This window comes from Urocitellus parryii, chromosome 4 (assembly GCF_045843805.1).
Source record: "Urocitellus parryii isolate mUroPar1 chromosome 4, mUroPar1.hap1, whole genome shotgun sequence".
Lineage (NCBI taxonomy): Eukaryota > Metazoa > Chordata > Mammalia > Rodentia > Sciuridae > Urocitellus > Urocitellus parryii.
The window spans coordinates 65,383,312-65,405,909 of record NC_135534.1 but is presented as its reverse complement, the minus strand read 5'-3'; the positions used below and the strand labels follow the sequence as shown (position 1 = coordinate 65,405,909).

General features: G+C 35.4%; 2 protein-coding genes across 2 annotated transcripts in view; one reads left to right on the top strand and one right to left on the bottom strand.

Annotated features, from left to right (window-relative positions):
- Rnf169 (ring finger protein 169) overlaps positions 1-22,598 on the bottom strand; it is a 120,622-nt gene that overhangs the window by 40,477 nt on the left and 57,547 nt on the right. The window contains exon 3 of the mRNA XM_026387297.2: positions 6,261-6,407. Coding sequence (XP_026243082.2) covers positions 6,261-6,407 — 147 coding nt within the window. The remainder of the gene's footprint in view (positions 1-6,260; positions 6,408-22,598) is intronic.
- LOC113181689 (protein AF1q-like) lies at positions 10,015-11,498 on the top strand. The gene is made up of 2 exons (XM_026387302.2): positions 10,015-10,035; positions 11,113-11,498. Exons 1-2 carry the CDS (start codon positions 10,015-10,017, stop codon positions 11,380-11,382), a joined length of 291 nt encoding a protein of 96 aa, XP_026243087.1. The 3' UTR covers positions 11,383-11,498.

Genomic DNA, 22,598 nt, shown 5'->3' with positions numbered 1-22,598 from the left:
TCAGGATGAAGGCTAAACACTCAGCATGATTCAATAACGTTCATAATCTAGACCCAACATTCTTTCACATTTTTTCCCCACCACTTCCTCATATGAAACTCCATGAACTCCAAAAAAAAAAAAAAAGAAAAAAAAAGAAACTCCATGAACTCCAGTCCAATCAAACTGCTATATGTACCATGGCCTTTCAAAACTATTGTTTTATATTTCCTTTTCCTAAAATTCCCTATCTGCATTCTTTGTCAATAAAAATACTTATCGGTCTTTCAGAGTCATCTGAAAGGCTACTTTCTCTACAAAGGCTCTCAAATTCCTCTAGACTTGGTTTTATCTACTTTGTCTATATTCATTCATTTATCTTCATTTTCCTTTGTAGTCCTTTTTTAGACTTTTTCAATTCACATTTGAATTATTTTATTTTTAAATACACCTTCTGCATACAACATATAGTGAGGTTGTATGTCATGATTTCATGAGACTCTTTTCATGAGTAGCAACTAATTACACTGAATTGTAGCTTCTTATTTAGGAGTCATTCTTCATTAGACAATAAACTGTAAGAGCAAGTGATCACCTTTTCAAAAAATTTCCTATACTACTATATAGTAGGTAATCAAAAAAATCTAATCATCTAATGATTAACTCCCTCTGATCAAATGATTACCAAAGTGAAAGTTACACGCATAGGTATGCCAGGCAACATGTGGGTCACAGTGCTCTGCATTCCTTAAATACACTGTTACTCTCTAGTCTGGTATACACAATAGGCTACGTCTCCTAACTGTGGCCTTTGAGAGAAGAGTTGAAGGATTACAACTCACAGAGAGGCCTTTCAGTTTCAAAGGATATAACTCCTTAGAGAACTCTACTGCCCAAAATATTCACTGAAGAAACTTTAACAGCACTGACCCATTATCAAATTTGATATGATATTGTCCTCTTTGGAAAAAAGAAAAAGCTTTGATACCAAGAGACTCAACAGGGAATAAATAATGGCAATTCCTATTTGGGCATCTCTTTGTAATCAGATCAGTACTAAATTAAAAACTTCAAATCTTGGCTCTATTACTTGCTATCCCCATCAATGTAGGTTAGGTGTTTTATCTTTCTGAGCCTCAGTTTCCTCATGTATAAAATTAAGATTGTTCTACTTAGTTTCTGATAAGCCAATAAAAGTACCTCATACATTAGCAAACAAATACTAGAAAAAGATATTTATTTATTTATTTAAGTACTATTAATATTTTTAAAATTTTAGCTTTATAGCAAATATTCAAGTTTATTTTAATTGTTGAAAATAAATTTAATTATTATAAATAAGTATCTATTTAGTCAAAAGCTATGCTACCCCTACACATTTCTACAACCAAACACCTTGAACCTTGAGAGAAGAAAATATTTACCTCTCATCTTTTCCTTAGATAAAAGTTAATTTTGGGGAAGGGGAGTTTACAGAGAAAGTGACCTTTAATATGACTCTGAAAGGTCAATGAATAGTTTATAGGCAGAGAATGAAGATAGGAATTTTAGACAAAAGTAATAGCCTGTCCAAAAGAACAGTTTTGAAAGCTCTGGTACATGTAAAGAGTGGAAAGTTGTTTAGTTGTGCTAGAGTTCATGGAGTTCCAGTAAGAAATGGAGAGGAGAAAAGCAATGACAGAAAGTTATTGTATAAAGCACTGTGGATTCTTAAAAGGGTACAAAGCATGCATAAATGGAACTCCTGCAGCAACATGTAAAAAAATGTTGAACCTAAAAAAATTAAGAGACTGAGCCAGGCACAGTGGCACATGCCCATGATCCCAGTGGCTAGGAAGCTGAGGCAGAATTATGAGTTCAAAGCCAACCTCAGCAACTTATCCAGGCCCTAAGCAAGTTATAAAGACTTTGTCTCAAAATAAAAATAAAAAAATAAGAAAGGCAGAGGATATGGCTCAGGGGTGAAGCACCCTGAGTAGACAAGGAGTGAGGAAATTAGTTTAATACTCTCCTGTACTACTGGAAGTAGTGTAATTATATACAAACTAGTCTAGAGGCCAAATGAGTAATAAATATTAAAAACGTTAAAAAGTATATTTCCTTTGACCTGGTCATTTTACTTCTGGCCATTTATTTCTAAGGTACTAATAAGACAAATGGATTTCATCACAATGGTATTTAAGATAGCAAAATATTAACAGATTAGTTTAGTTAAATAAACTCTACAGTCAAGAATACTAGGAGAGGGTTAAATCTCCAGAATCACACACACATAAAAAAAGAATACTAGGAGATCATTAAATAATGATGTGGATTCTTAATTTACAGGGAAAGATGTCTACAATTCATAGTTAACTAAAAATAGGTTATAAAAGGGCTGCATTTTCTGGAAAGGCAATAACATATAGTATGTATATCATGCATGCAGAAAAGAGTTCTGAACAGATATTTACCAAATGTTTATAAGGATTACTTCTAGGTTATACATAGTGATTTTCACTTTTGCTTTATGATCTTTAGTATAACTGTACCTATACTGAATCTTTTTCCAACAACTCATACTATTATTGGATTAGCTTCACCATAACAAATTATAATAAACATTGTGTCTACCATTCTGAAAAAAAATAACACCACATGATAATCTCTGCTTTGAGAAAAAACTCTTTCTCTCTCCATCTAAGTTGTATTGCATAAACATATTATCAAAATCTTGTCATGTACAAGGTACTTTAGGAGATTTAAAACCTGGTAAGACATATTCCAACAAATTTGTGGTCCCACGAGAAATACAAAAACACACACAAAAAAACACAATGCAAGGGAGAATGAAATACTTTCTGTATGTTACAAAGTGTGGGGGCAAAGAAGGAAGGGTGGATGACAGAATTGGAGAAACAGGTGAGGAATCCCTTTAGCTTCCATGAAGGGACTACTTTTGAACAGGACACAGGGAGTTGAATAGCCTTTCAACAGGTAGGATGGTGACAATGCACCTTGAAGAGAGAAAGCACAGCATATATATTTTGGAGAAAGCAAATACCTCTGTTCCCTAGAGTTTTGGGAAATAATCAAGGATGGAAAGATAATCTAGAATCATAGTTAAAGAAGGACCTAAATACTGGGGTGAAAAATTCTCATTTAATTCCATGGAAAAAATGAAGTCACTGAGGTTCTGATTAGCAGAGTGATATGATCAGTCCAGCTCTAATCAGAATACTACCTATATAAAAAAAGAATCACTGAATCATTCAGGCTAGCTTTCCTCTGGGACCACTGGAGATTCTCTTGGGTTCCAATTCGAATATAGCCTTGGCTAACTAAATGAAATTATTTACCCAATACCAAAACTCTTTAAAACATATTTAAAGTACAATTAGGATCATTTAAAAGTCCTCAAAAATATAAAAGTAAACAGGAAAAAAGGCAAAAATCTAAAACATTAAGTGTTCATAGGTTAGATTTTATTCATTGTGGTTTTGCAAGGAAAATTTTGTGAAGCTGGCTACTACCAATAAAGGAATCTGAGAATTTGTACTTTCTTATTCCTTTTAAGATTTCAATTAGGTTGATGCACTGGCTTTCTAAATGAAAAATAGTAGTGGTAAAAGAAAATAATTAGAGCAAATTCCCAGTCTTGGCATGCATTAATATTAGATCAGTTCCTAGAGAAAAGCTGAATCTGGCAGGCCAGGCACAGTGAGCTCTTTCTGTCAGAGGACTATGGTGAAGAATAACTCTATCAAAGCTGGTTTGTCCTAAAAAGAAAGGCACTTCTGGGTTGTTTTGCCTAAGGGCTCTACATATGGTCCTGATGAAGTGAAGAGATGGAGCTGCAGTCTTCAGAGACCACATATCATAGCCAGGAATACAGGTCAGAAGACATACTATATGCATAAAACCACCATGTATCTTATTCTTGCCTTTCTAACTAAACTGTATCCTCACCCAGTAGCAGTCTTTTGACCTTTGTGGTTCCTTCAATACAGAGCATTAAAAGTACATAGCACTTCATGCTTGTTAAACTGAATCTTTCAGAAGTATGGAATCTTCTAAAATCAAAGTAACTATTTTAACAATAATTACTATTGTTATTATTATTGGAATCAGAAACCCTGCTGTATGTAGCAGTCAACAAATACCAATGACCCAAGAAAGCTTAATTTCAATATTTCGAGTTCAAGAAAAATACCTTCACAAAAATCAAACTAAAAGCTTAGATATTAAGTAACCTAGCCTAAGTTGTACACTTAACTATAATGCTGGAATCCAAGAGTTAGACTTCTGGGCCACAGATTATTTTTTCTACTCTGCTATATTGCCTGTCATTATATATGCTAAAGCTTTATAATTCCAGTTCATTAGAAAGATAAACTAAAATATCAACAAGGTGAATCAAAGTATTTTAGAAGTTATAACTCTAAAGATATATTTAGTACGTACAGCAAGCAACAGATGTCCAATCCAATATTACTTACTAAAGAAATAAAACTCTATTGTAGGGGCTAGGATTGTGGCTCAGTGGTAAAGCACTTGCCTAGCACATGTGAGGCACTGGGTCCAAACCTCAGCATCACATAAAAATAAATAAATAAAATAAAAGTATGTGCACATCTACAACTAAAAATAAATTTTTTTTAACTCGATTGCAATTGTCCATTTGAATGTAATTAGTGGATCTTTGCAAAGTGCTTTCTTTACAAGTTAAGTTCATAACTTACAACTCTTTCCAGTAATTTACTTGGTAAATAAGTAGTGAAAAGATTCAGTCAAGATTTGACTCAATTGGGTTGATTGGGTTATGAGCCTTAACCTAATCAGCACATTAATCCACCTGAAGTATTAACTGGATGGTAGAGATAGCTGAAGGAGGTAGATCATTGGGAGCATGCCTTCGGAATATATATATTGTCTGTGGAGAGCAAAGCTTTCTTTCTGGTTCTTTGTTGCCATGTCCTGAACTGCTCTCTTCTAACACACTCTTGAACTGCTCTCTTCTAACACACTCTTCCGCCTTGAAGGTTTATGTCTCCTCAGGCCCAAAGCAATGGAGTTGGCCATCTATTGACTGAGACTTCTGAAACTATGAGCCCCAAATAAACTTTTCCTCCTCTATGCTATTTTTGCCAGATCTTTTGGTCAAAGCAGCAAAAAACCTCACTAAAACAAATCTATAATTAGATTAAGCTTAAACTAATATTGAGAATGTACCTTATGTCTAACCATTGTTCTATCTAGGGTATTATAAAGAATAAAGGCAAGTGAAATATAAGCTTTAAGGAAATATAGTTGAAGATATACAATGTATAAAACTGAGGAGCCAAGCTTAGTGGGGCACATCTATAATGCCAATGACTCAGGAGGTTGAGGCAGGAGATCATAAATTTGGGGCCAGCTTCAATAACTTAGCAAGACCATCTCAGAAAAAAAAAAAAGAAAAAAAGAAAGAGAGAAAAGATAAAAAGAAAGAAAGAAAGAAAGAAAGAAAGAAAGAAAGAAAGAAAGAAAGGAAGGAAGGAAGGAAGGAAGGAAGGAAGGAAGGAAGGAAGGAAGAAAGAAAGAAAGAAAGAAAGAAAGAAAGAAAGAAAGAAAGAAAGAAAGAAAGAAAGAAAGAAAGAAAGAAGAAAGAAGGAAAGAAAGAGAAAAGAAAAGGGCTGGGGGTGGGCTGGGAATGTAGCTAGTGGCAGAGTGCTTGCCTAGGATGCATGAAACCCTAAATTCAATCCCCAGCACCACAAAAACAGACAAATAAAAAGGGCTGGGGGTGTAGCTCATGGGAGAACATTCCTGGGTTTAATTCTTGGTACTGCAAAGAAAAAGAGTATAAAACTTAAATGTCAAAGAACAACATGGGGGGACTGGGGTTGTGGCTCAGCGGAAGAGCACTTGCCTTGCACCTGTGAGGCTCTGGGCTCAATTCTCAGCACCACATAAAAATAAACTAACAAAATAAAGGTATTGTGTCCATCTACAACTAAAAAAAAATTAAAAAACAACAACATGGAAGTTAAAATGTCAATATGCATATAAAACATAACCATGGTATATATACTAGACTAGGTTTTTCATCTCACTCACCATTTCCTGTCCCCACACTGTTCCAGATCTCATGTACCATTCAAAAATTATTTTCTCTACCTCTCATCCAGAGGCTACAATATTCACAGCATATAATGACCATTACTGGACTCATAGTTCACTAGTAAAACTTTCAGACCCATTTCCCCTGGGTAATTGCTGATTTTTGAGGCAGATGTCCATCAAGAAGGTGATCTACTTACATGTTCCAGATTTGTTTTCATTACTAATGGCTCATCTCTTTTTTTCTGTTCATCCATTTTCCTTTTCCCTGTTTCTGTGTCCTCTGGTAACAGCTTGTGGATTTGGTCTTCAGAATTTTTTTCCTCTTGCAACTTTTCTTCTCTCAGCTAAAAAATGCAAATTACACAGACAGTAGTTTTAAGCAATTCTAGACTTAAAAACTTCTTTAGTCAACAGAGTACAAACAGATCACAAGGCAGTTTTAAAGACTGCTTTTCTTATCAGATATAGCCTTCTTGATTTTCAAAATGTAAATCTGCCTTTACTTGGCTCTTACCAAATATATACTTCATGATTTAAAAGATTTAACTGCTCTGCATTTTTTTTTCTTTTCTTTTCTTCTTTTGGCAGTGCTGGGGATTGAAATTCAACCTATGGTCTTGTGCTTGCTATACTAGAGCTCTACCATTAAGATATATCCCTAACCCTGCTCTGCATTTTTAAGTAACATGAAACCATAAGAGCTAATCAAAAAATAGCCTCACATAAAAAAGTAAACCTAAAAATTCTCCACACTTCTATAAGCCCAGTATAACTATATTGGACAAGAGCAGAAGCAGCCAAAAACCAGAGAAACTGGACTAAATCTCATTACCGACACCAAAAACATGACTTATTACAGTTCCAGTGTTCTACATTTTATGCTCTTATCCTATGGTTACAGGATACATTAAGATCCATGGTCTAAGATGCATGCTTATAATCCCAGCTACTCAGGAGGTTGAGGCAGGAGGATTGAAAAGTTCAAGGCCAGCCTGGGCAACTAAGAGAGAGACCCTGTCTCAAAAATTAAAATAAAAATAAAAAGGGATGGGGTGTAGCTCAATGGCAGGATGTCCCTGAGTTCAATCTTTAGTGCCAAAAAAGGACACAGGCTCTACAAAGAAATTTAAAGCAAAGACATATGTTCCTCATTTGGGGGAGGTAGCATGGCATTTATGAAAATAACATGGGTTTGGAATAAAAATCTGGGTGATATTGAGGCAAATGAATCACCATTTTCTTACTCCAAAGTAGGGATAATGCTTTTTTCTTTGCAGAGCTTGCTGGAAGGAGTAAATGAAATAGCATAAAACATAGTATTTAATATAGTTCCTTGCGGTGCATCATGAATCAAGGGCTTCAACAAAATTTAAATGATAATATATATCAAGTCAATTATAGGATATTAATAATTTCAACCATTCTTGCAAAAAAAAATCCTGATAGGCTGTTGCCTCAAGGTTAACAACAACAAAAACACCATAATAATAAATAACAATAGAACCTTAGTTTTATCTTTCCAATTTCTTTCTTTTTTTTTTTTTCTTTACTTTCTTTAGGTAAATTTCTTTAGGCCTGATTCCTGTAAGCATGAACTCGTTTTTAAGACACTGAGTCTAATTCAAGAGGTGCGATGGCTCACACTGAAATCCCAGCAACTCCAGAGGCTGAAGTAGGAGGACTGCAAGTTCAAGATGAGCCTTAGCAAATTAGTGAGGCCTTAAGGACTGACTTAGTGAGACACTGTCTCAAAATAAAAACATTTTTAAAAAAGAGCTGGGGATATGGATCAGTGGTTAAGTGACTCTGAATTCAATCCCCAGTACCCCCCCCCCAAAAAAAAGTTATGAGTATGCAAAGCACACCATGCACAAAGCTATGACAGGAAAAGATTCAAATGAATCTCTGCCCAAATCAAACAAGAACACAAGGGAAGGAAAAATAAAATAAAGCCATAGCTGGGGAGAAAACAAAACAAAAGCCTGTGTTGCTCACATAAAGGAATCAATGTCTTTTAAGATCTTAGAAGTTCTTGTTCAACAATTTGACCAAATGCTACACTAACGGGCATTTTACTTCATAAGATAAGCAGAACAGCACAAAAGAAATTGGGTTTTACCATCATAATAATTTTATTATTTAATAAACTCTTATGTGTCAAATGCTAAGTTCAGCATGATACATGTGTGTGTGTATACACACACACACACACACACACACACACACATTATCTAAGAGTCAGATAATGTGTTCAAATTGATTCACCAAAAGGCCCTAGAATTCAACTCTAGATCTGTCTCAATGGTTCTCAACCAAGGATGATTTTTGCCCCCAAGGGAACATTTGTCTGCAGAAACTTTTTGTTGTCATTACTGGAGGAGTGGACTACTAGCATCTGGTGGACAGGGATTGTTGCTAAACATCCTAGATGCACAAGTTAGTCTCCTCCCACAATAAACAATCTTCTAAGTACTAAATTTAGTTTTATACATTTTAGTATGATTTTGTTTAGTGTTTAAGGATGTATATTTTTGCCCCCTAATAATTTGTATTGCTGCTCCAAATTTTTAACAATAGACTTGTTGGCAAAACATAGTCTTCATTGCAATGGAGAATCACTGCTAAGAAGTCATCATCTTAACAAAGCTAACAGTTTACAAAAGTGAAAGTCATTCATCCATTTAAATCTTTTAAAAAATTTTTGTAGAGATCATTGGAATTTATTCTTTCAAAAAAATTTTATATATTTTTAGTTGTAGACGGACATAATACCTTTATTTACTTATTTTTATGTGGTGCTGAGGATCAAACCCAGTGCCTCACACATGCTAGGCAAGTGCTCTATCACTGAGCTACAACTCCAGCCCTCCATTTAAATCATCACATGAATAATGTTGGTGTTTTCTTCTATATGGGTGAGATACTAAGATATATATTTTTTTGGTTTGTCCTTTTCTGACTCTTAACTCTAATAGTCCTTGTTATTTCCTAAGTAACTAGAATAATGTTGGGGCATTTCAGGCCTCAAGAAATCAAAATCGCTTTTTCTCTGACCTTCTCCTGCCCCCCATACACTCCACCTGTCACCTTTTCTCTGTTGGACCTGACCCTAAAGAAATTCTCTTGCCTACTTTGTCTAATAGTAGACCACACAAAGACCTCTCCATTTCAGGAGGGGTCCTACCTATACCCAGAAAGGCTACACAGAAATGCCAAGAAGAATGAACAAACAGGCCTCGCTAAGTTTCCCCAAGTAGTGTAATAGCATTACGTCATCCCTTTTTGCCCACTCACATTTGAACACAATTGTCCATGTTTCAATCATGCTCCACATGAGCATGATTGAAAAAACCTGAAAGTACAGAGTACAGAGAACTTCTGAATAGCTAAGCACAGGAAGGCTCCTGTGGGATAGGATATCTGAGAGGGCATGGAAGCTCCACATTCCTTTCCACATGATTGGCCCTATGTATCTCTTCATTTTTATATCCTTTGTGATATCCTTTCTGCTTCTTAAATTTTTTTAAGTCATAGATGGACACAATGCATTTTATTTATTTATTTATTTTAATGTGGTGCCAATGATTGAACCCAGTGCCTCGAACATGCTAGGCAAGTGCTCTACCACTGAGCTGCAACTCCAGCCCCCTATGATATCCTTTCGAATAAACTGGTTAACGTAAGTATTTCCGTGAGTCCTATGAATCACCCTAGCAAAATAATCAAACTATTTTAGGAGGGAGTTTTGGGAACTGCAATTTACAGCTGATCAATTAGAAGCATAGGCAAACCAACCAGAGGCATCCATGGGGATCGATCCCTGAACATATGGAATCTGACACTATCTCCAAGTAGACTCTGTCAAAATATAAATAAATTAGGGGACACCCAGCTGGTATTCACTGTAGAACTGATTACTTGCTTGGTGACTGGAAAAGTGTCACAGGCTTGATGTCAGAAGTGATCTATGCTGTGAGAGTGTAGCAGGAAAAAACAAATCTGAGTTGGAGGTTTGTTTTCACTATATCCTCATAACCCAGTTCTGTAGAAGGTGAGTTTTTTGTTCCTTGGTGGTCATTTATAAAGATATGAGAACTTTGCTAGCCATGGTAGTGTACACCTATAATCCCAGCAGCTCGAGAGGCTGAAGCAGGAGGATGGCAAGTTCAAAGCCAGCCTCAGCAACTTAGCAAGGCCCTAAGCAACTTAGTGAGACCCTGTCTCTATATTAAATACAAAAAGGGCTGGGGATGTGACTCAATGGCTAAGTGTTCCTCGGTTCAATTTCCAGTACAACCCCTACCCCCAACAAATGATATGAAAACTTGGGCTCTAGGAAAGTATTTTTACACTGAAAACTTCTCAGGGAGGGTCAGAAAGTAGCATAATAAACATGAATAAGAATTATCAATAGCTACTATTTACTGAAATCTTCTCTGTTCCAGGAATTAAGTTTATAAAGCTTATCTTATTTAATGTTTATGGACTGTATTTGTATCTATTTATAATTACCATTTTATATACCTGAAAAGTTGACTCTGTGGTTATTTCCAAAGTTACAGAGACTGAATACTGAAGACCTTGGATTTTAAAGTAAACCTCTTGACTTCAGATACTCAACTTCAGAGCTACTGACATTTTGATTTAGGTGATTTCTATGGTGGGACCTGAGCAGTCTGAGAAGGTATTTTATACATTAATACTTTTTTGGGAAACAGGACTTGAGGATGTAGTAGCATAAAAGGGAAAGAGAGAGCCAAAACAAAGTGGCACCAACAGTTGGCTCAGCCATCAGGGACAATATGAGAAACTGTAGGAAATTCATTACAAGATGGTCAAAAAAAAAAAAAAAAGATAAGCATAATCATTCAAATTAGCCAAGAGGGCGGAGAGGGCGGAGAGGGCAGAGAGGGCGGAGAGGGCAGAGGGAGAGGGAGTGAGGGGACAAAGCCTTCCGAACCTCAGCAGCTTCCTTTTCCTCCTTCCCCAAGCAGACCCCAGAGCCCCTGAGGCCCTCTCTCCATCTTAGGAACACGCTGGTAATAACAGGAAACTAAGAGGGACCCTGTGAGTAGCCAGTACTGCTCCTTTCTTTTCTGGAGGACGCCTATACCAGAAGTGGATCTGTTGGAGCTGGAAGGCCTGGGTCTGTCAGATACACCCACCTACAAGATCAAGGACAGCAGTGTTGGCAAAATGATCTGGCAAGCAACAGGAGTAGAACATGAGAAAAAGGATACCCTCCTAGAGTACAGCACCTTCAACTTCTGGAGAGCTCCCATTGCCAACACCCACTCCTTGGAATTGGACTTGCTCTAAGGCCAAGACTTCTCTTTCCCACCACCTTGCCCTTATTGTCTTCTCTTTCAAGCCTCTTCTTTCTCATTCCTTTCCCAAATTAATCTTGTTCTCTTCCCTCTATTGTGTTGATAGTGCTGATGAGTCTGCCAATTGAGTTTTATTTATCTATCTATCTACTGTTTCTCTCAAAAACCCTCAAACCAAAGTAAAAGGTTCAAGCAATGGAGTATAGGATCACAGAAATCCCACCCCCACCCCCTGGATTATTAACCCCAGAAAACAGGCTTTGTGGAGACATCAGGGAGTAGTAGAGGAGTACAAAATGGAAGACAGTTTTGATTCCATTTTTAATCAGCTTCAAAGATTGCTCAAACCAGAGGGTAGAGCACTTGCTTGGTATATGTGAAACCTTGGGGTTTGATCCCTAGCACCACAAAAAAGAAAAAGATTGCTCAAACTTTTGTAAATTTAAGTATTTTTTCCCAGGGTTAATGAAAACCTTCTAATTTTTAAGATGATTTGCCACAACAGAATGATTTTCAAAATGTAAGGTGACAATCTTCTTTTTTAATCCTGCTTCTTCTTATAATACATTCTTTTCTCCAGAGAAATTGGGGTAAAAGTATAAAACAAGGAAACAATACATTATGAAAATATGGAAAAGCACTAAATCATTGCAGAAATAGTTGAAGCTCTTTCCTTCTAAAAAGCATTCTTTGTTTTCTGCAGTACTGGGGATCCAACCCAGGGGCAGTCTACCACTGAACTACATCCTAGCCCATTTTATTTTTTAAATTTTGAGACAGGGTAGGGGTAGGGTCTAAGTTGCTGGCCTTGAACTTGTGATCCTTTTGTCAGCCTCCAAAGTCCAAAAGGATGTTCTTCAGCTTACTCACAACTTTGCTAATTATGGATTGATAATTCTAGCTGAGAAAAATCAGATTTCAAATCTTAAGAAGAAACCTTGCTATTAGGATAATTTGCAAGGTTCTGATTCAGTCTTCTAAAAAGCATAAGGTTTGGTCCTAAGTATTTAGTCTTGCCCCTTCCTCATTTGCAATATATAATACTACTAATCAATGAGCCTGATGCATAGTTCTAAAGCTACCTTAAGACCATAATATGAACAATTACATTCTGCTCCTACACCATGTTCCCACTCCTTCCAAAATTATTGCTGCTGATTTGTGCTATTTACTCATTTATTTAATAAAGACATTCAATCCTCCCCACCCACCAAAAAAGAGAAGCATATATCTATTGGCTCCCACATCCCACCGATCAAAGTTCACTCCAAGGAATGTTAAGTATCCCTCAGAGTAACTTGTATAGCCTGAGTCAGTTCCCATGATGGGTCCAGTAGCAGGGATAACAGAGAAGTCCTGGAGCTAGAAATAAGATGTAAGCAGTAGGAACCTAAACAAGAAGATATAATGTAGCTGCTCACTACTATAAATGGAATTATTTTTATAACTTCTATTTACAGGTGCCAATTACCAGAGAAAAAGTTTACTTCTATATGTTAATCTCATACTCAGCCACACTATCAAGAATACTAGGGGTTGCATTGTGGCTCAGTCATGTGTGAAGCACTGGGTTTGATCCTTAGCATTGCATAAAAATCAACTACAAATTTTTTTTAAAAGAATATCATACATTTCCTGAAAATATCTTTGCCTATTTTTAAAATTTACTTATTATTAATAAATTAATTTATTTTTGCAAAAACTAGGGACTGAACCCAGAGGTGCTTCATCACTGAGTTAGATCCTTAGCCTTTTTGTTTTTTATTTTGAGACAGAGTCTCAAATGTTCAGTCTTTCTAACTCAGCCTCCAGAGTGCTGGGATTATAGGCATGCATCACCACACCCAGCTAAAAATTAAACTTTAAAAAAATCAAAATATGAGGCTGGGGTTGTGGCTCAGTGGTAGAACGCTTGCCTAGCACGTGAGAGGCCCTGGGTTCGATCCTCAGCACCACTTGAAAATAAAGTTATTATGTCCAACTACAACTAAAAAAATAAATATTTTTAAAAACTGTATTAAAAATCAAAATATAATATACACACAGAAAAGCACACAAATCATAAATGTAAGGCATTAAAAATTATACAAAATAAATATACATACATAGCCAACACCCAGATAAAGAAATAGCTTAATACTAGTACCCCTTTGCGCCTCTTCTTCACTCAAAAGTAACCATGATTCTGGCTTCTAACACTCTAAAATCATTTTAGATATTTCTGAATTTTACATAAATGAAGTTTTATGTTTACTATCTTATATCACACAATATTCTACTTGTATGATTAATCCATAATTAACCTACTCAAAACAGTAGCTTATACCTTCCCATTTTGTTTTATTGTATTCTATTATTGTATACAAACAATTTAACCATTCTGTTGGTGACAAATATGAATTCATAGTTTCTAGTTTTGGGCTATCTATAAATAAATAAGGATTTATTATATGGATTATATAAGGATTTATTATATTTGTTATTATATAACATTTTAATCTACAATTTACTTGGAATTGACTTTTTAAATTCAGTTATGTTAAAGTACATACTCAACATATGCTAAAGGATACATAACATCCTTCAGTATGTATGTATCCAGGCGTATGTGCACTATGGAACAGTGTCTAAAAAAGAAACTGCTAAGACATAAGATGTAGGCATGCTGCCACAGTTTTCAAATTGAACATACAAGTTACATACTCCCACCTTCTAGTGTAGAAGAACAAGAGGTGCTTCCAGCTTTACTAACACCCAATACTGTCTATTTTAGCCATTCCAGTGGGTTGGTACTGCATTATTTTAATCTGCATTTCTCTAAAAACTAAAGGTACAGAACAATCTTAAATTTACTACTTGGAAATCCCCTTTTATGAAATGGCTATTCATATCTTCGCTTTCTTAGATGTTTGGGTTTTTTTCCTTTTAGTAAGTTTAAGTTTTATTCTTTGGATATGAGTCAATTGTCAGGAAAAATACACAGACATGTAAGATATGTAAGTATGCTACAATTTAAAGGTGTTCCTCAAAAGTCCAAGTGTTGGAAACTTAATCAAATTCATATGTTAATAGTATTTGGAGGCAGGGCCTTTGAGAGATTAGGATTAGATGAGGTCCTAAGGGTGGAGTATCATAACTGGCTTTATAAAAGGAAGAGAGATAGCATACTTACTGTCTCACCATGTCATGCCCTATGTCACACTGTGACACAGCAAGAAGGTCCTCACAAAATAACAGGCAGATGCCAACACCATGCTCTAAGACTTTGCAGTCTCCAGAGCCAAAAGCCAAATAAATTTCTATTCTTTATAAATACCCAGTCTCAGATATTTTATTATAGCAAGAGAAAATGGACTAAAAATGAAGACACACACATGTATGTATATGTGTGTGTGTGTGTGTATATATATATATCTCCCCCCCCTTTCACATAGAAATTTACCTTTTTCACTCTTAGTACTATCTTCTCCACCCACGCCCTTGGTACTGGGGATTGAATCAAGGGGCACTTTACCACTGGACAATGGTTGTCATTTCTAATTTTTTATTTTAAAAATAATTTTTCAGATGAGTCTCACTAAGTTGCTGAGACTGGCCTCACACTTGGATCCTCCTGCCTCAGCCTCTTGAGTAGATGGGACTACAGGAGTAACCACCATACCTAGTTTGGTACCATCTTTTGAAGATAGGAAATTCCAGGTTTTAATGCAGTTAAATTTATTAATCTTTTTTTTAAGAGAGAGAGAGAGAGAGAGAATTTTAATATTTATTTTTCAGTTCTCGGCGGATACAAAATTTATTAATCTTTTATATTATGGTTAGTGCTCTTTATACACCATTTAAGAAATTTTGCTTTCCATGAGAATATTCTCCCATGTTATCTTTAAGGAGTTTATTATATGACATTAAATGAATCTGAATCCCTATCTCTCGCCGTGCACAAAAGTTAACTCAAAATGGATCAAGGAGCTTGATATTAAATCAGAGACACGGCATCTGATAGAAGAAAAAGTTGGTTATGATCTACACGCTGTGGGATCGGGCTCCAAATTCCTCAATAGGACACCCATAGCGCTAGAGTTAACAAATAGAATCAACAAATGGGACTTACTCAAACTAAAAAGTTTTTTCTCAGCAAAAGAAACAATAAGAGAGATAAATAGGGAGCCTACATCCTGGGAACAAATCTTTACTCCACACACTTCAGATAGAGCCCTAATAACCAGAATATACAAAGAACTCAAAAAATTAGACAATAAGATAACAAATAACCCAATCAATAAATGGGCCAAGGACCTGAACAGACACTTCTCAGAGGAGGACATACAATCAATCAACAAGTACATGAAAAAATGCTCACCATCGCTAGCAGTCAGAGAAATGCAAATCAAAACTACCCTAAGATACCATCTCACTCCAGTAAGACTGGCAGCCATTAGGAAGTCAAACAACAATAAGTGCTGGAGAGGATGCGGGGAAAAGGGCACTCTTGTTCATTGCTGGTGGGACTGCAAATTGGTGCAGGCAATTTGGAAAGCAGTATGGAGATTTCTCGGAAAGCTGGGAATGGAACCACCATTTGACCCAGCTATTCCCCTTCTCGGTCTATTCCCTAAAGCCCTAACAAGAGCATGCTACAGGGACACTGCTACATCGATGTTCATAGCAGCTCAATTCACGATAGCAAGACTGTGGAACCAGCCTAGATGCCCTTCAATAGATGAATGGATAAAAAAAATGTGGCATTTATACACTATGGAGTATTACTCTGCATTAAAAAATGACAAAATTATAGAATTTGGAGGGAAATGGATGGCATTAGAGCAGATTATGCTAAGTGAAGCTAGTCAATCTTTAAAAAACAAATACCAAATGACTCCTTTGATATAAGGGGTGTAAACAAGGACAGGGTAGGGAAGAAGAGCTTGAGAAGAAGATTAACATGAAACAGGGATGAGAGGTGGGAGGGAAAGGGAGTGAGAAGGGAAATTGCATGGAAATGGAAGGCGATCCTCAGGGTTATACAAAATGTCATATAAGAGGTAAGGAGGGGTAAGTCAAGAGAATACAAATGGAAGACATGATTTACAGTAGAAGGGGTAGAGAGAGAAAAGGGGAGGGGAGGGGAGGGGAGGGGAGGGGGGATAGTAGACAATAGGACAGACAGCAGAATACATCAGACACTAGAAAGGCAATATGTCAATCAATGGAAGGGTAACTGATGTGATACAGCAATTTGTATACGGGGTAAAAGCGGGAGTTCATAATCCACTTGAATCAAACCGTGTAATATGATGTATTAAGAACTATGTAATGTTATGAACGACCAATAAAAATAAATAAATAAATAAAAAATAAAAAGAGAACTATTGAGACAATGAAAAAAAAAAAGAATTAACTTTTTAAATTCAGCTATGTTAAGGCATATAATCTACATATGCTAAAATGAACACATGGAATGTATAATTCAATGGCTTTTGACAAATGTATATATCCATGTAAATATTTGCCTAATCAAGATATAGAATAATTATTACCACCCAAAAAAGTCCCTCTGAGCACATCAGTAATCAATCTCCTAACCCACTCAGCACTAGGCAACCACCAATCTAATGACTACAGACTAGTTTTGCCTATTATAAAATTATATAACATGTATTCCTTTGTGTCACATTTCATTCACTCAGCATATTTTTTGAGATTTGTTCACTTTATTAAGATATCCCTTTATATGGATGAGATATACTTCATTGTAGGAATATACCAAAAAAAATTTTTTTTATCCATCCAAGTATTGAACAATTGGGTTGTTTTTTCATTTGGGGCTATTATAAATAAAGCTATGAACATTCATCTCTCTTCATGGACCAATGTTTTTGTTTTGGTTGGCCTAACAGCTGCAAGTTTAATTGCTGGATCACATAGTAACTATGTTTAAATGTATAAAGCAACTGCCACTTATACCATTTTAGGCTCCCACTACCAATATGTAAAAGCTCCAGCTGATCCACATTCTCACATTTTCTTGTCACACATGGCAACTGTTAGTCTTTTAATATTAGCCATTGTAGAGGATATAAGGCAATGTCCCTACGGTCTTAATTAGCATTTCCTGATGGCTAATTATGTTCACTGACTTTTCATGGGCTTACTATTATATCTTCTTTTGTGAAATGTCTGTTCAAACCTTTTGCCATTTTACTATTCATTCATTATTTATTTATTACCTTATCAATAGTTACAAGAGTTCTTTTCTAAAAAAAAATTTACATATTTTTTAATTGTAGATGGACCCACTACCTTTATTTATTTATCTTTATGTGGTGCTGAGGATCAAACCCAGGGCCTCACATATGCTAGGCAGGCACTCTACCACTGAGCTACAACTCCAGCCCTACAAGAGTTCTTGAAATATTCTGATAAGATACACATTTTCCAAATATTTTTTTCTAGTCTTTGCTGTTTTTATTTCCTTAACAGATTGTTTTTTAACTATGACAAAGTCCAATATATAATTTTTTTCTTTCTATGATTATAAAGTCTAGAAAGTCCATGTTCCTTCTAGAAAATCTTTGCCTATCTCAATGTCAAAAAAATTCTTTTTATTTTATGGTTTCTTCTGCATAGTTTTAGCTTTTACATTGAATTTTTAAAATCATCTTTTACATATGGTATAGAGATCAAGATTCACTTTTACTTATTCATAAGATGTTCAGTTTATTCCAGCACTATTGTTGAAAGTCTTTTCTTTACTATTGAAGTATTTTTGTGTCTTTGTGAATACCAGCTGACCACTGTTATATACTGTAAGTTTCTGTCTCCCCAAAATTCCTATTTTGAAAACCTAACCCCCAATGTCATCATATTAGGAGGTTGGGGCCTTTGGGAGGTAATTAGGATACAAAAGTGCAGTTCTCATGATGGATAAAGACAAACTGTGGAAAATATACACAATGGAATATTATTCAGCATTAAAAGAGAATAAAATCATGGCATTTGCAGGTAAATGGATAGAGTTCAAGAATATAATGCTAAATGAAGTAAGCCAATCCCAAAAAAACAAATGCCAAATGATTTTTCTGATATAAGGATGCTGATTCATAATAGGAATGGAGCGGGGCATGGAAGTAATAGATAAACTCTAGATGGGGCAAAGGGGAGGAAGGGGAAGGGAGGGGGTATAGGGGTAGGAAAAGACGGTGGCATGAGATGGACTTCATTACTCTAAGTACATGTATGAAGACACAAATAGTGTGACTCTTTGTTGTATACAACCAGAGATATGAAAAATTGTGCTTTATATGTGTACTATGAATTGAAATGTATTCTGCTATCATATAACAAATTCATTTAAATTTTTAAAAATAACAAAAAAATTTTTAAAAACTCATATCCACTCATACCTAGAATACACAAAAGATATCTCAAAATTTAACAGCAAGAAAGTAATCCAATTTAAAAACATGCAAAAGATTTAAACAGACATAACATCTAAGAAAACAAACAGAAGACAAATAAACATGAAAATATGCTCAAATTATTAGTCATTTAGGGAAATGTAAATTAAAACCAATGAGATGCCATTTCATACCCACTAGGATAACTATAACCAAAAAGCAGAAAACAGCAACTTTATATATGACAAGTATTTTTGTTTATATATATATATTTTTTTTTTAACAGCACACTTAAATTTTCAAGTGTCATACAATCTGTTCTATAAGTATCATCAACTCACTATCAGCTTTCTATTCTTTTAAACACTACAATAAACATTTTGCATGATAGGTTCATTAAGGCAATATTTTAGTAACTGAATTCAACTGATTTTCTAGTTGTAATCAGCTAGTTGAATTTTCCACTAACAGCCAAACACAGAATAAGTCTGTGCTCACTAAATTACTTTTTCTAGTTTTTTATTGTGAAAAAATACCCAAATGTAACCACATTAACTATTATTGATATTCTTTATGTTGTACAGCCATCAGCAACATCTCCAGAACTCTTTTTCATTTGTATAACTAAAACTATACCCATTAATTAAATAATACCTCCTATTGTCCCCTTCCCCAACCTTTTCAACCACATTTCTCATTCTGTTTCTCTGAATTTGACTACTCTGAATACCTCATTATATGGAAATCACATAGTATTTGATTTCTTATGACTGGCTATTTCACTTAGCATAATGTCCTCAAAATTCTTCCATGTTGTGCCATGTGTCTTTCCTATTTTATTTTGGAACTGGAGGTTGAATCCAGGGCTTTAAAAATGCAGGCAGATGCTTTGCCACTGAGCTACATCCCAGCCCAAGATTTCATTCCTTTTAAAAACTGAATAATCCACCATTGTTTACATTTTGCTCACCCATTGACACTTGGGTTGCTTCCACACTTTAGCTGTGTACTGTGGGAGGTCGTCCTCACACATGATTTGAGTTACCTCCCTGGCTGGGCGAGAGGCGCTTAAGACACATCCTTGTGTCCAGAGCTTTTCCCACCCTTCTCAGGTCCGAGGGCTTGTCGGTGTGGAGGCGTGTTTGGCCACTACCCCTGAAGACCCAATCATTGCACCTGACCTTGGGACACTGCCCCCCTTAATCTTCATTGGATGGGATTTTCCCCAGAATTTTTTGTTTCCCAATAAAAGTCCACTTTCTGGTGTGTTCTATCCCTCCTTCTCTCTCTCTCTCTCTCTCTCTCTCTCTCTCTCTCTCTCTCTGGCCTCTTCAGTAAACCTCGCTACCCTAATAGGTAGTATATACAACAGGTGTACCACACAGTTACCACTTCAAGTCCCTGCTTTCAGTCCTTCTGGGTATATAATAAGAAAGACAATTGCTGGATCATATAATAAGCCACCACATTATTTTCCACATGGATTTTATATTTCCAACAACAGTACACAAGAGTTCCAATTACTTCACGTCCCTACCAGCACTTGTTATTTTCGGGGTTTACAAGTAGACAACTTAAAGGGTGTGAAGTTGGCATTTCACTGTAGTTTTTAACTTATATTTCCTCAATATTGGTGATGTTGAGCATCTTTTTATGTCTTTTGGCTTTTTGATATCTTTAGAGAAATGTCTATTTAAGTCCTTTGTCCATCTTTGAATCAGGTTGGGTTTTTTGTTACTGAATTTTAAGAGTTCTTTATATATTCTAGATAATCCCTTATCATATTAGGATTGCAAATATTTTCTCTCATTTTGTAGGTTTTCTTTTTACTTTGTTGATAATGTCTTTTGATGTATTTTAACAATTTTGGGGAAGTCCAATTTGTCAAATTTTTCTTTTGTTGACTGTACTTTTAATGCCCTATCAAAGAAATCACTACCAAATCCTATGTCATGAAGTTTTGCTGTATGTTTTTGTCTTATTTATAGTTTTAGGTCTTTACTCATTTTGAGTTAATTTTTGTACAAGGTTTAATGGTCCAAATTCACTGTTTTTCTTAATCTCTGTTCATACAAGAGCATGGATACCTATATAATACTTCTAGACAACTCATGAATCTGGAATAATGTTCAATTCACAATAAAAATTATTGTTTGTCAAATGATTATGAATCTGAATCTAGGTTATAGATACATGGAAGTTCATTTTATTCTCATTTTTACATTTGTTTAAATATTACAAAAATTAAAAATTTAGAAATTATTTATAATATTTATTATGCTAATTAACAAGCCTCACAAGCTGGCTGATAACAAAAATAACTGAAGGACTTAGCCAATGAAATACAAGTCCTGATTATGGTCTTTTGAATGCTAAGTGTGGACTTCAGAGTGAGTGTGTGTGTGTGTGTGTGTGTGTGTGTAAACACATCCCCAGCATCTCCAGAGACACACAGACATACACACACACCACTATTTCAAATGAGACCCAATCTTAAAATACATTTAATAGTACCCAGAACATTGACCTATCGTGGACTTTCTTTTCCTCACATTTTCTATTGATGTATTTAGTTGTACATAATGGTGGGATTTGTTGCTACATATTTATACATGAACACAACATAATAATATAATTTCAATATCATTCCTCACTATTTCCCCTTTCCCTTCCCTCTTACCTCCCCAGGTTCCTTTCCTCTATTCTACTGATCACCCTTTGATTTTTATGAGATCCCTATCCCCACCTTTCTTTTCCGTTTTCTTCTCTAGCTTCCACTTATTTATCATGGATAACACTATCTGTGTTCAGTTACTTTGTTTCCAAATCTCTATTCTCCCAGACTCTGTGAGCTTCTTTTGATCAGGGACCCTTTATTTCCAGATACTGGGTGTACAATAAATTTAGTTTCACAAATATTTACAGAGCACCAGAATGTGTGTGTCTGGCAAATTTCAGTACTGAGGGTATAGCTCTGATCAAAGAAGCTGAAGTTGTTCACATAGGGCTTATATTCTAGTAGAATGCTATTGAAGTGAATGATGAAATTGAACAGACAAAAAAAATTACATGACACTATCAATTCCACTATAAAAGGTAACCAATCTGACTATGAGCCCTGAGTCCAGGGTTGGTGGAGGAGTGCTACCCAATGGCAATTAGAGACTAGAAGATCACTAATCATTTTCTCATCTGAATTAGTAAAATAGTCTACTACCTATGATACTAAACTATCTTATGAGAACTGTAGGCTCATATAGCTCCATGTTGTTTAATTTTCCTCTAATAAATGATATCAGATTTTTCTTAGAAAAATATGATGTGAAAACATTCAGTAAATTATGAGTTATGCACATCTCCCTCTCTAGTCATCTCTGGGCCAATACTTCTCAAACTGGGACTCCAGACACCTAGGGTGCTTTACAAAGAGAGTATTTGGGAAGCTTTAAGTTAATTTTCAATATATTTTTGGAAAATATAACAAATAATATGCTTATATTCCATAAGATTGTACCCACTAAACATCACCATCTCAATAAACAGATTTAATACATTTTTTATTGATTTCTAGGGCTTATTCTCAGTAGAAGATATTTTTAAGTATTTTAAATTCATACAGGGATTTTATAAAAATAATATAGGGCTAGGGTTGTGGCTCAATAGCAGAGTGCTTGCCTAGCATGTGTGAGGCACTGGATTTGATTCTCAACACCATGTATCAATAAATAAAATAAAGGTACATTGACAACTAAAATATATATATATATTTTAAAAGGAGAATACAAACTGGTTTAAAAAATAAAAAGAGGTG

Bases quoted from the DNA above. Each gene is read 5' to 3' on its own strand.
- LOC113181689 (XM_026387302.2), top strand. From the start codon at position 10,015: ATGTCAGAAGTGATCTATGCT. The intron at 10,036-11,112 runs GTGAGAGTGTAG...TGGTAATAACAG, and splicing joins TGTCAGAAGTGATCTATGCT to GAAACTAAGAGGGACCCTGT.